This window comes from Pseudophryne corroboree, chromosome 4 (genome assembly GCF_028390025.1).
Source record: "Pseudophryne corroboree isolate aPseCor3 chromosome 4, aPseCor3.hap2, whole genome shotgun sequence".
Taxonomy (NCBI): domain Eukaryota; kingdom Metazoa; phylum Chordata; class Amphibia; order Anura; family Myobatrachidae; genus Pseudophryne; species Pseudophryne corroboree.
In genome coordinates, this window is record NC_086447.1 from 471776766 (window position 1) to 471791605 (window position 14840).

Below are 14840 nucleotides of genomic sequence, written 5' to 3' on the forward strand. Positions count from 1 at the left end.
CTCAAAATAAATATATAAATATATATATATATATATATATATATATATATATATATATATATATATATATATATATATATATAGAGAGAAGCCTAAAATTCCCACTTTAAGAATTGACTGACTTTTATAGAAGTCTGCTAAACCAATTCCAAACTCTCATTTGCACATTAAACTTAAATAGGAGGGATCTAAATTATATCTGGTTTTATAGCTCCAGGAAAAGATAGCTCTGTAGCTTATTGATTAAAAGCGCAATCAAATCTGGATTTGGATCTGGTTGACTGAAGAATAAGGATTCAGTGGAACCAGAATTTTTTGCCAAATATAATTAGGATTTGGCTGAATTCCAACTACAACACATAAAAAAATGCTCACAAGTCTGTGCAGAATATTTGAATTATGCCAGATACTGCAAATGGATCACATTTATATACAGCAGAGAGCACACTTGCCATTTTTTTTAATGGATTCCTTTTAATGAAAAAGGGGTGCTAAAATAGTTTTACATTTTATAAACTGCAGTTTGTTGTAATGCTGGCACAACAGTTTTTCACAGCTGCTTACCACAATACATAAAACATTATACTATCAATGAGTCATTCAGGATGTTTAGAATTTTGCATTTTTTATAAAACAATTTACCATCAAGTCAGTTGAGTCCCCCCTGTAATCATCTTGCCTGGTGACATTTGAAAAGGAGCGCAGCGCTCCTGTGAGACGAGGTAAAACCATCTCCTTCTTATTTAGTGATCCATAGGAAGAAAAATAGGATTTTGCTGTAACTTGTAACACCTAAAATGAAACAGGGAAAATATTTTATAAGTACAAATAAATAAGAAAAACAAGCAAGAAAATAATTCCTATAAAGAGCAACAACTAATGCAGCTATAAAGATGTAAGTTACGTGCATGTCTTTGTTATAATATACACACACACATTTATAATAATATTTTTAAATAAAAAATAAGAATTTACTCACCGGTAATTCTATTTCTCGTAGTCCGTAGTGGATGCTGGGAACTCCGTAAGGACCATGGGGAATAGCGGGCTCCGAAGGAGGCTGGGCACTCTAGAAAGATTTATGACTACCTGGTGTGCACTGGCTCCTCCCACTATGACCCTCCTCCAAGCCTCAGTTAGGACACTGTGCCCGGACGAGCTGACATAATAAGGAAGGATTTAGAATCCCGGGTAAGACTCTTACCAGCCACACCAATCACACCGTACAACTCGTGATACTATATCCAGTTTGACAGTATGAAAACAACTGAGCCTCTCAACAGATGGCTCAACAATAACCCTTTAGTTAACAATAACTATTTACAAGTATTGCAGACAATCCGCACTTGGGATGGGCGCCCAGCATCCACTACGGACTACGAGAAATATAATTACCGGTGAGTAAATTCTTATTTTCTCTGACGTCCTAGTGGATGCTGGGAACTCCGTAAGGACCATGGGGATTATACCAAAGCTCCCAAACGGGCGGGAGAGTGCGGATGACTCTGCAGCACCGAATGAGAGAACTCCAGGTCCTCCTCAGCCAGGGTATCAAATTTGTAGAATTTTGCAAACGTGTTTGCCCCTGACCAAGTAGCTGCTCGGCAAAGTTGTAAAGCCGAGACCCCTCGGGCAGCCGCCCAAGATGAGCCCACCTTCCTTGTGGAATGGGCATTTACAGATTTTGGCTGTGGCAGGCCTGCCACAGAATGTGCAAGCTGAATTGTACTACAAATCCAGCGAGCAATAGACTGCTTAGAAGCAGGAGCACCCAGCTTGTTGGGTGCATACAGGATAAACAGCGAGTCAGATTTTCTGACTCCAGCCGTCCTGGAAACATATATTTTCAGGGCCCTGACAACGTCTAGCAACTTGGAGTCCTCCAAATCCTTAGTAGCCGCAGGCACCACAATAGGCTGGTTCAGGTGAAACGCTGACACCACCTTAGGGAGAAATTGGGGACGAGTCCTCAATTCTGCCCTATCCATATTGAAAATCAGATAAGGGCTTTTACATGATAAAGCCGCCAATTCTGACACTCGCCTGGCTGACCACTTTCCACGTGAGATATTTCAGATCCACGGTTTTTAGTGGTTCAAACCAATGTGATTTTAAGAAACTCAACATCACGTTGAGATCCCAAGGTGCCACAGGAGGCACAAATGGGGGCTGAATATGCAGCACTCCTTTCACAAATGTCTGAACTTCAGGTACTGAAGCTAGTTCTTTTTGAAAGAAAATCGATAGAGCCGAGATCTGTACTTTAATGGAGCCTAGTTTTAGGCCCATATTCACTCCTGCTTGCAGGAAATGCAGAAATCGACCTAGTTGAAATTCCTCTGTTGGGGCCTTTTTGGCCTCGCACCATGCAACATATTTCCGCCATATGCGGTGATAATGCTTTGCCGTAACATCTTTCCTGGCCTTAATAAGCGTAGGAATGACTTCTTCCGGAATACCCTTTTCCTTTAGGATCCGGTGTTCAACCGCCATGCCGTCAAACGCAGCCGCGGTAAGTCTTGGAACAGACAGGGCCCCTGCTGTAGCAGGTCCTGTCTGAGCGGTAGAGGCCACGGGTCCTCTGAGAGCATCTCTTGAAGTTCCGGGTACCACGCTCGTCTTGGCCAATCCGGAACCACGAGAATGGTGTTTACTCCTCTCTTTCTTATTATTCTCAATACCTTTGGTATGAGAGGCAGAGGAGGGAACACATAAACCGACTGGTACACCCACGGTGTCACTAGAGCGTCCACAGCTACCGCCTGAGGGTCCCTTGACCTGGCGCAATATCTTTTTAACTTTTTGTTGAGGCGGGACGCCATCATGTCCACCTGTGGTTTTTCCAAACGGTTTACCAGCATCTGGAAGACTTCTGGATGAAGTCCCCACTCTCCCGGGTGGAGGTCGTGTCTGCTGAGGAAGTCTGCTTCCCAGTTGTCCACTCCCGGAATGAACACTGCTGACAGTGCTAGTACATGATTCTCCGCCCATCGGAGAATTCTTGTGGCTTCCGCCATCGCCATCCTGCTTCTTGTGCCGCCCTGTCGATTTACATGGGCGACTGCCGTGATGTTGTCTGACTGGATCAGCACCGGCTGGTGTAGGAGCAGGGATTTTGCTTGACTTAGGGCATTGTAGATGGCCCTTAGTTCCAGAATATTTATGTGAAGGGAAGTCTCCTGACTCGACCATAGTCCTTGGAAGTTTCTTCCCTGTGTGACTGCCCCCCAGCCTCGAAGGCTGGCATCCGTGGTCACCAGGACCCAGTCCTGTATGCCGAACCTGCGGCCCTCTAGAAGATGGGCACTCTGCAGCCACCACAGTAGAGACACCCTGGTTCTTGGAGACAGGGTTATCAAGCGATGCATCTGAAGATGCGATCCGGACCACTGGTCCAACAGGTCCCACTGAAAGATTCTGGCATGGAACCTGCCGAAGGGAATTGCTTCGTAAGAAGCCACCATTTTTCCCAGGACCCGCGTGCAGCGATGCACTGATACTTGTTTTGGTTTCAGGAGGTCTCTGACTAGAGATGACAACTCCCTGGCTTTCTCCTCCGGGAGAAACACTTTTTTCTGGACTGTATCCAGAATCATACCCAGGAACAGTAGTCGTGTCGTCGGAACCAGCTGTGACTTCGGGATATTCAGAATCCAGCCGTGCTGGTGCAGCACCTCCTGAGATAGTGCTACTCCCACCAACAACTGTTCCTTGGACCTCGCTTTTATTAGGAGATCGTCCAAGTACGGGATAATTAAAACTCCCTTTTTTCGAAGGAGTATCATCATTTCCGCCATAACCTTGGTAAATACCCTCGGTGCCGTGGACAGTCCAAACGGCAGCGTCTGGAATTGGTAATGGCAATCCTGTACCACAAATCTGAGGTACTCCTGGTGAGGATGGTAAATGGGGACATGCAAGTAAGCATCCTTGATGTCCAGGGATACCATGTAATCCCCCTCTTCCAGGCTCGCAATAACCGCCCTGAGCGATTCCATCTTGAACTTGAATTTTTTTATGTATGTGTTCAAGGATTTCAAATTTAAAATGGGTCTCACCGAACCGTCTGGTTTCGGTACCACAAATAGTGTGGAATAGTAACCCCGGCCTTGTTGAAGTAGCCTAGCAGTGATCGCAAAATACGCGTTATAGCGCGTTTTTACGCGCTACAGAAGAAGAGGGACTCACTTTTTAAATATGACCGGGTCCTGCAGGACGCGCTATGATGCAGAGTCCTGTGTGCGCCTCAACCAATACTGAAATGCTATTGGCTGAGGCGCGCACAGGACTCACACCGCGTCCTGCAGGACCTGCTTATTCCTCAGTAGCCGTCCTCCCTGTCACGCACCGCCAGCAACATGCCCCATCCGTCCTTATTGTAACGTAGATGAGGGGGCGGGCCCGTGTGTGTGAAACCAATAGCACATACGCTCCTCATTCTGGTCCAGCCCTGCCGTCTGCTGCTCCGGGATGCTGTGGCCGGGGTGATGAGCGTGTGTGCGGGGATGTGCCCGGCTCCTGAGACCATTCCACTGCTCCGGCTGCCGGCGGGGCTGAGTCCAGCAGGCGTAATGACATGCTGCTATGACCACCGCGGGGGAGAGTGTAGCGGCTGCACCGCGTGGTCTACTTCCTGGAAGACGTGCACTGGTGAGTACGGGCCCTGGCAGTTGGGTGGTGTGATTCTGGCTGGGCGCTGACTGGCATCAGCATGGGCAACTGGCTGGTTCAGAGCTGCACGCAGGTCCGCATGAGCAGAGATTGGCAAACACTGTGCTGTATGTATCTGCCTCTGCCATATACAGGCTGCGTGATCATGTGTGTATCATATCAGGGTGGGAACCTGGATTGGTCCAGGCCGTTGGTTGACAGTAGATGCTAGACGCAAGTGGCCTAAGGGACCTTTTACGTCAGGGGAGGAGCCACGAAACAAGGCGGAGGAGCTAGCACACCGGGATAGTTCCTCTACTATCCACGCCACCAACAATCGCTCGCCACAGAGCCTGCGAGGGTACATTTCGGGTACCCTGTTCAGCCGTAGCTCCTCCCCCTGGTGATGTGTCTCCTCCCCTAGTGACATCAGAAGGTCTCTTCTCCCACTCAGATTTAGAACCAACCGTTAGTTGACCCTGCAGTAGCTGACAGCAGGCGGGGTGCGGTATTTGTGGTGCGCTGTGCGGATTCTGTAGGTTTGGTTCTAAATCAGAGTGGGAGAAGGGATCTTCTGATGTCACTAGGGGAGGAGACACGTCACCAGGGGGAGGAGCTACGGCCGAACAGGGTACCCGAAAAGTACCCTTGCGGGCTTGCTTCGCTCGCCACCTGATTACTAAAGGTAATAGTTAGTGACGTGGATAGTAGAGGACCTATCCCGCTGGCCTAGCTCCTCCCCCTTGTGTCGTGGTTCCTCTCCCTTGAGTAAAAGGTCTCTTAGGCCACTTGAATTTAGCATCAACCGATTCTGTAGCGCTGTGTAGTGTGTCTATCTCACCACTGCAACGTGAACAGAAGGGCCTGGTAACAGGGGGGTATGGCGACACTGTCACCCATTCATGTGACCACGGGGCACACATACATGCATACAGCCTTCCCTGGTCCCTTTCCAATGCTGCACTGTTCTCTTCCTCTCTGCCCTGTACAGCAGGAGGCAACCTGTGGCTCTCTCAGGCAATTAGTATGTAATGCCAGCACATGGGATCCCGGCATTCATGCTACAAATGCCAGGATCTCGATGTATAAAATCCCAACAGGGATGAGTATTTCACCCTGCTCCCTACCCCCTCACGCTAACAATCTGTTCCCACAGCCTAACCTCCCCCTTTACTGCCTGACCCTAATCCCCCCTTCCTTTTCCTAAACCTAACCCACAGGCTGTGATTAAGGTCAGGATTCCAGCGTTGGCCTCCTGCCCCTGTAGAGTTCCAGCCTCCAAATTCTAACGGGTGTCGGGATTCCGACATCTTCACCGCACCACACCTACAGTACTTTGTGGGTTTTTTCTATAGATAGTACCTCAGGTAATTCTGGATGTTAGAATAGAGAAAGCCTTTTACTGTCGGCATGCTGGCCATTGCATTATTATCATTTATAGCTCTACAATAATTAGAGGACAACAGACTGGGTCCTGCAGGACATGCTGTGAGTCAGAGTCCTGAGGAATGGTACTGGATGAGTTGCACACAGGACTCTGACTCACAGGGTGTAACGCAGCACCTGGTCATTCCTCAGTGGTCATATCCCCTGTTAATCACCTCCTTTCCCACGAGTACTGCCCAAACTGCTTTCTACCCTTACCCCCAGCACATTTTGCCCCTAACCTCCTCTTGCACTGAGTACTGGCCCGACTGCTATCTACCTTTACCCCCTCCCTACCTCCATCACAACCGCCTTTATTGCCTGGCCCCTAACCCCTCGCCGCTGCACTGCCCCAACTGGTATCAGCCCCTACCCCCAGCACTACTTGCCCCTAAAACTCTCCTTGTCGCCCAGCACTGTCCCATCTGTTTTCTGCCCTCATGCCCCCATAATATGTGACGGGACCCAGAAATAGTGGAATAGGACCCCAATAATTTCAAGTGAGGGGTCCCTGGGACCCACAAATATTTTCGCTCTGCGCGATCACTGAGTAGGGGTACCTTGATTATCACCTGCTGGGAATACAGCTTGTGAATTGCCGCTAGCACCGCCTCCCTGTCTGAGGGAGCAATCGGCAAGGCAGATTTTAGGAACCGGTGGGGTGGAGACGCCTCGAATTCCAGTTTGTACCCCTGAGATACTATTTGAAGGATCCAGGGATCCACCTGTGAGCGAGCCCACTGATCGCTGAAATTCTTGAGGCGGCCCCCCACCGTACCAGGCTCCGCCTGTGGAGCCCCACCGTCATGCGGCGGACTTGGCAGAAGAAGCGGGGTAGGACTTTTGCTCCTGGGAACCTGCTGTTTGTTGCAGCCTTTTTCCCCTACCTCTGCCTCTGGATAGAAAAGACCCGCCTTTTCCACGCCTGTTTTTCTGGATCCGAAAGGACTGAACCTGATAAACCGGCGCCTTCTTAGGCTGTGAGGGGACATGGGGTAAAAATGCTGACTTCCCAGACGTTGCTGTGGAAACTAGGTCCGAGAGACCATCCCCAAATAATTCCTCACCTTTATATGGCAACACTTCCATGTGCCTTTTAGAATCTGCATCTCCTGTCCACTGGCGAGTCCATAAGCCTCTCCTAGCAGAAATGGACAATGCACTAACTTTAGATGCCAGTCGGCAGATTTCCCTCTGTGCATCTCTCATATATAAGACTGAGTCTTTTATATGGTCTATGGTTAACAGGATCGTGTCTCTGTCTAATGTGTCAATATTTTCTGACAGATTATCTGACCACGCAGCGGCAGCACTGCACATCCAAGCTGACGCAATAGCTGGCCTAAGTATAATGCCTGAGTGTGTATATACAGACTTCAGGATCGCCTCCTGCTTTCTATCAGCAGGTTCCTTGAGGGCGGCCGTATCCGGAGACGGTAGTGCCACCTTTTTTGACAAACGTGTGAGCGCTTTATCCACCCTAGGAGGTGTTTCCCAACGTGACCTATCCTCTGGCGGGAAAGGGAACGCCATTAGTACCTTCTTAGGAATTACCAATTTTTTATCAGGGAAAGCCCACGCTTCTTCACACACTTCATTTAATTCATCTGATGGGGGAAAAACTACGGGTAGTTTTTTCTCCCCAAACATAATACCCTTTTTAGTGGTACCTGTATTTATATCAGAAATGTGTAACGCCTCTTTCATTGCCTCAATCATGCAGTGAATGGCCTTAGTGGGCATCAGATTAGACTCATCGTCGTCGACACTGGTGTCAGTATCAGTGTCGACATCTGGGTCTGCGGTCTGAGGTAGCGGGCGTTTTAGAGCCCCTGATGACCTGTGCGACGCCTGGGCAGGCACGAGCTGAGAAGTCGGCTGTCCCACATTTGGCATGTCGTCAAATTTCTTATGTAAGGAGTCTATACGTGCACTCATTTCTTTCCATAAGCTCAACCACTCAGGTGTCTGCCCCGCAGGGGGTGACATCCCTTCTAAAGGCATCTGCTCCGTCTCCACATCATTATCCTCATCAAACATGTCGACACAGCCGTACCGACACACACACAAGGAATGCTCCAACAGAGGACAGGACCCACAAAAGCCCTTTGGGGGGACAGAGTGAGAGTATGCCAGCACACACCAGAGCGCTATATAATGCAGGGACTAACTGAGTTATGTCCCCTATAGCTGCTTTTTCTATATAATTTATACAGCGCCTAAATTTAGTGCCCCCCCTCTCTTTTTTTACCCTTTTCTGTAGTGTAGACTGCAGGGGAGAGCCAGGGAGCTTCCTTCCAGTGGATCTGTGAAGGAGAAATGGCGCCAGTGTGCTGCAGGAGATAGCTCCGCCCCTTTTCCGCGGCCTATTCTCCCACTTTTTTCTGGATTCTGGCAGGGGTATTTTCCACATATATAGCCTCTAGGGCTATATATTGTGGTATTTTTGCCAGCCAAGGTGTTATAATTGCTTCTCAGGGCGCCCCCCCCCCCCCCCCCTCAGCGCCCTGCACCCTCAGTGACCGGAGTGTGAAGTGTGTGTGAGGAGCAATGGCGCACAGCTGCAGTGCTGTGCGCTACCTTGGAGAAGACTGATGTCTTCTGCCGCCGATTTTCCGGACCTCTTCTTGCTTCCGGCTCTGTAAGGGGGACGGCGGCGCGGCTCCGGGACCGAACACCAAGGACTGGGCCTGCGGTCGATCCCTCTGGAGCTAATGGTGTCCAGTAGCCTAAGAAGCCCAATCCGGCTGCAAGCAGGCGAGTTCGCTTCTTCTCCCCTTAGTCCCTCGCTGCAGTGAGCCTGTTGCCAGCAGGTCTCACTGAAAATAAAAAACCTAAGTCTATCTTTCTTTCTAAGAGCTCAGGAGAGCCCCTAGTGTGCATCCAACCTCTGCCGGGCACAAAATCTAACTGAGGCTTGGAGGAGGGTCATAGTGGGAGGAGCCAGTGCACACCAGGTAGTCATAAATCTTTCTAGAGTGCCCAGCCTCCTTCGGAGCCCGCTATTCCCCATGGTCCTTACGGAGTTCCCAGCATCCACTAGGACGTCAGAGAAAATATATACACACACACACACACACAGTACTGTGCAAAAGTTTTAGACAGATGTGAAAATTGCTGCAAAGTAAGAATGTTTTTAAAAATAGAAGTGTTAATAGTTTATTTTTAGCAATTAACAAAATGCAAAGTGAATGAACAGAAGAAAAATCTAAAGAAAATCAATACTTGGTGTGACCATCCTTTGCCTTTAAAACAGCATCAAGTCTTCCAGGTACACTTACACAGTTTTTGATGGAACTCGGCAGGGAGCTTGTTCCAAACATCTTGGAGAACCACAGATCTTCTGTGGATGTACACTTACTCAAATCCTTCTGTTTCTTTGTGTAACTCCAGACAGACTCAATGATATTCAGATCAGGACTCTGTGGGGGCCATATAATTACTTCCGGGACTCTTTGTTCAACTTTATGCTGAAGACAGTTCTTAATGACATTGGCTGTATGTCTAGGGTCGTTGTCCTGCTACAGAATTATTTTGGAGCCAATCAGTTACCTCCCTAATGGTACTGCATGATACATAAGTACGTGCCTGTATTTCTCAGCATCGAAGCACAAAGAAATGGGCAACATTGAGGACCGTAGATGCAGTGGACGGCCAAGGAAACTTGGTGCATCAGATGAAAGACACATCATGCTTACTTCCCTTCGGAATCAGAAAATGTCCAGCAGTGCCATCAGCTCAGTACTGCCAGAAAAAAAGTGGGACCCAGGTACACTCATCTACTGTTCGCAAAAGTCTTACCAGAAGTGGTCTTCATGTAAGAATTGTGGCCAAAGAGCTAAACCTTCGACGTGGAAACAAGGCCATGCGACTTAACTATGTAAGAACACATAGGAACTGGAGTGCAGAAAAATGGCAGTAGGTGCTCTAGACTGACGAGTCAAAATGTGAAATATTTGGCTATGACAAAAGGCAGTTTGTTTACCAAAAGGCGGGACAGCGGTACAAAAGTGTCTGCAGACAACAGTGAAGCATGGCGGAGGCTCCTTGCAAGTTTAGGGCTGCATTTCAGCAAATGGAGTTGGGGATTTGGTCAGAATTAATGGTGTCCTCAATGCTGAGAAATACAGGCAGGTATTTATCTATCATGCAATACCATCAGGGAGGCATCCGATTGGACCAAAACTTATTCTGCAGCAAGAAAACAACCCCAAACATACAGCTAATGTCATTAAGAACTATCTACACCATAAAGAACAGAGTGTCTTGGAAGTGTAGATATGGCCCCCACAGAACCCTGATCTCAACATTATCGAGTCTGTCCGGGATTACATGAAGAGACAGAAGGATTTTAGCAAGCCTACATCCACAGAAGATCTGTGGTTAGATCTCCAAGATATTTTGAACAACCTCCCTGCCGAGTACCCTCAAAACCTATGTGCAGGTGTACCTGTGTGCAAGTGAAGAGCTGATGCTGTTTTAAAGGCAAAAGGGTGGCCACACCAAATATTGATTTGATTTAGGGTCTAATACAGACCTGATTGCAGCAGCAAATTTGTTAGCTAATGGGCAAAACCATGTGCACTGCAGGGGGGCAGATACAACATGTGCAGAGAGAGTTAGATTTGGGTGGGTTATATTGTTTCTGTGCAGGGTAAATACTGGCTGCTTTATTTTTACACTGCAATTTAGATTTCAGTTTGAACACACCACACCCAAATCTAACTCTCTCTGCACGTTATATCTCCCCCCACCCCCCCTGCAGTGCACATGGTTTTGCCCATTTGCTAACAAATGCGCCGCTGCTATCAGATCTGTATTAGGCCCTCAGGTTTCTCTCCTGTTCATTTATTTAGCTTTTTGTTACTTGATAAAAATAAACTATTAACACTTCTATTTTTGTAAGCATCCTTACTATGCAGCATTTTTTCCACACCCGATTAAAAAATCTGCAGTATATACAGTATTTTTTTTTTTTCTTTTTTAGCCGGAACGCCGTTCCTAAAGGTTTTTTTGTAAAAGGACATAATCAGGAATGGCATTCCGGAACTGCCTGCGGTCTGGCCACAGAGGCGGGATCCCGGGGATCCCATGCTGTGCCCCAGCATTTGTGCCTTTCTACTGTAATGGCACTGTAACTGCTGCCTGCACTCCTCCTCCCATCCATAGTACTCCGCTCTGTTACATTGTGACATCAAAACGTCAAGTTGGGAGCACGCTTGAAAAAGGCAGACCCTGAGGAGGTGCAGGCGGCGCTGTTTTGAAGCCTGGAATCGGTGCCAGCAGCAGCTGGGGGGGTGGGGGACCTCTGAACATGAGCAAGTACTATGGCATTAGGGGCATCATTACTGTGTATGTGGGGTGCAATATGGTGTCAGTCATTACTGCGAGGTCGTAATATGGTGTCTGGGGCATTACTGTGAGGGCGTAACATGGTGTCAGGGGCAGTACTGTGTGGGGCTTAACATGGCGTCAGGAGCATTACTGTGTGGGGCTTAACATGGCGTCAGGAGCATTACTGTGTGGGGCTTAACATGGCGTCAGGAGGATTACTGTGTGGGGCTTAACATGACGTCAGGAGCATTACTGTGTGGGGCTTAACATGGCGTCAGGAGCATTACTGTGTGGGGCTTAACATGGCGTCAGGAGCATTACTGTGTGGGGCTTAACATGGCGTCAGGAGCATTACTGTGTGGGGCTTAACATGGCGTCAGGAGCATTACTGTGTGGGGCTTAACATGGCGTCAGGAGCATTACTGTGTGGGGCTTAACATGGCGTCAGGAGCATTACTGTGTGGGGCTTAACATGGCGTCAGGAGCATTACTGTGTGGGGCTTAACATGGCGTCAGGAGCATTACTGTGTGGGGCTTAACATAGGCGTCAGGAGCATTACTGTGTGGGGCTTAACATGGCTTCAGGAGCATTACTGTGTGGGGCTTAACATGGCGTCAGGAGCATTACTGTGTGGGGCTTAACATGGCGTCAGGAGCATTACTGTGTGGGGCTTAACATGGCGTCAGGAGCATTACTGTGTGGGGCTTAACATGGCGTCAGGAGCATTACTGTGTGGTGCTTAACATGGCGTCAGGAGCATTACTGTGTGGGGCTTAACATGGCGCCAGGACCATTACTGTGTGGGGCTTAACATGGCGCCAGGAGCATTACTGTGTGGGGCTTAACATGGCGCCAGGAGCATTACTGTGTGGGGTTTAACATGGCGCCAGGAGCATTACTGTGTGGGGCTTAACATGGTGCCAGGAGCATTACTGTGTGGGGCATAATATGGCGTCAGGGGCATTACTGTGTGAGGCATAATATGGCGTCAGGGGCATTACTGTGTGAGGCATAATATGGTGTCAGGGGCATTACTGTGTGAGGCATAATATGGTGTCAGGGGCATTACTGTGTGAGGCATAATATGGTGTCAGGGGCATTGCTGTGTGAGGCATAATATGGTGTCAGGGGCATTGCTGTGTGTGGCATAATATGGTGTCAGGGACATTACTGTGTGGGGCATAATATGTCCCTTCCTTGTCAGACCAAACCTTTTTTTGTGGTGCGTTCCTCCTGCACACTTTGTCCCTTCAAATTGCTTACCCCATCAATGGGCACCACCCACATAGCCTAAACTGAGTTTAAAAAAAACAGTTTACACACCAACTGATGCCTCACCCCTGTGGTAACTCAACCCACCTCTGCCCCACCCCCAGTTCCTCAACCTGTTTTCCTAGAAAAATAGCACATACATATACATATATATATATATATATATATATATATATTTGCATTAACCTGCACTCCTCCAAACATGCATGCATGCATGTATGTATATTGCTCCAGTGCCCTAATTGGTAATACTATACCCATCCAAATCCAAAAGTAGGCGGCGCTCTGGAGGCAATGTTTAGTGCCAATAAGTAACCATTCAATGTGTCCTACGCACGTTTTGGCTTAACAGCAGTCGTCAGGGACAAAACGACGGGTATAAACCCGAAACGCGCGTCAGACGCATTAAATGAATACTTCTTGCCACTAAACATGGCCTCCAGAGTACCGTCTTCAGGTGAATAATGACAAATTCACTGTACAAGTCCAAAGAAAACAGTGGCACTCAGCAGACTTCCTTAGATGCTTAATTCAGATTCTATTTATTGCAGCCAAGCCGACATGTTTCGGGGACTCACCCCCGTCCTCAGGGCCAGAAAACGGGCGATGAGTCCCCAAAACATGTCGGCTAGGCTGCAATAAATAGAATCTGAATTAAGCATCTAAGAAAGTCTGCTGAGTGCAACCGCTTTCTTTGGATAGATAGATATATATATATATATATAACACAAAGACAAATACTCTCCCTCTGCGCTTTAACACAACAAGAAAATGGGGAATTAGATATGGCTGCCCAAATTCCGCTAAGTCCCTTGTTAGGAGGGACTAAAAATAGGAATATGTAGCAATAGAGGAATAGGCGCCTTTGGGATGTATTTCCTCCCAATAATAAATAGGATTCAGCAGGAATCTCTAGACGTATATTAATATATGTTTGCTCAATATTTTAGAGCATAAAAATCACATTAACATGTTCCATATAAAATTTATTAAAACATAAAAACACAAGCAATGGTACAATGAATTAAGTATCCATCCTTAACAAATGACACCGAACAATTATACAGAGGACAAGTAGAATAACTTTTACAGACTCCTCCTTCTCCTTATAGCAAGTTTGGAGATTGGTGTGACAAATAGAAAAATCCAACGCGTTTCGTCTTGCTCAAAGACTTCATCAAGGGTATATCTCGAATGCTTGATAAAAATTGATAGACTGTCACATGAATTAACACATAGGCGTTCAGGATACTTGAATACTACCCACACATCAGTGGGATCTATAGATGAAAAATAGATTGGGCCTTTTATTTCAAATGCTTGACTGACAAGTTCAAATACACAGGTCTAACAAGGGTTCATATAGATGTGTGACCCTCCAGCAGATCAGCAGTGTTCAGCTCAGTTCCAGCATTCGAGATATACCCCTGATGAAGTCTTTGAGCAAGACGAAACGCGTTGGGTTTTTCTATTTGTCACACCAATCTCCAAACTTGCTATAAGGAGAAGGAGGAGTCTGTAAAAGTTATTCTACTTGTCCTCTGTATAATTGTTCGGTGTCATTTGTTAAGGATGGATACTTAATTCATTGTACCATTGCTTGTGTTTTTATGTTTTAATAAATTTTATATGGAACATGTTAATGTGATTTTTATGCTCTAAAATATTGAGCAAACATATATTAATATACGTCTAGAGATTCCTGCTGAATCCTATTTATTATTGGGAGGAAATACATCCCAAAGGCGCCTATTCCTCTATTGCTACATATATATATATATATATATATATATATATATATATATATATATATATATATATATATATATATATATATATATATATATATATATATATAATATAAGAATTTACTTACCGATAATTCTATTTCTCGTAGTCCGTAGTGGATGCTGGGGACTCCGTCAGGACCATGGGGAATAGCGGCTCCGCAGGAGACAGGGCACAAAAGTAAAAGCTTTAGGATCAGGTGGTGTGCACTGGCTCCTCCCCCTATGACCCTCCTCCAAGCCTCAGTTAGGATACTGTGCCCGGACGAGCGTACACAATAAGGAAGGATTTTGAATCCCGGGTAAGACTCATACCAGCCACACCAATCACACTGTACAACCTGTGATCTGAACCCAGTTAACAGCATGAT

At 47.0% G+C, this 14840-nt stretch overlaps 1 protein-coding gene across 2 annotated transcripts in view; it reads right to left on the bottom strand.

Moving 5' to 3' along the window:
* Window positions 1-14840, bottom strand: part of ASCC3 (activating signal cointegrator 1 complex subunit 3) — a 1202160-nt gene that overhangs the window by 1167928 nt on the left and 19392 nt on the right. For both annotated transcript variants that reach the window (XM_063917038.1, XM_063917039.1), the window contains exon 2: window positions 643-792. In XM_063917038.1, the coding sequence (XP_063773108.1) occupies window positions 643-732 (90 nt within the window). In that variant the 5' untranslated portion in view covers window positions 733-792. The remainder of the gene's footprint in view (window positions 1-642; window positions 793-14840) is intronic.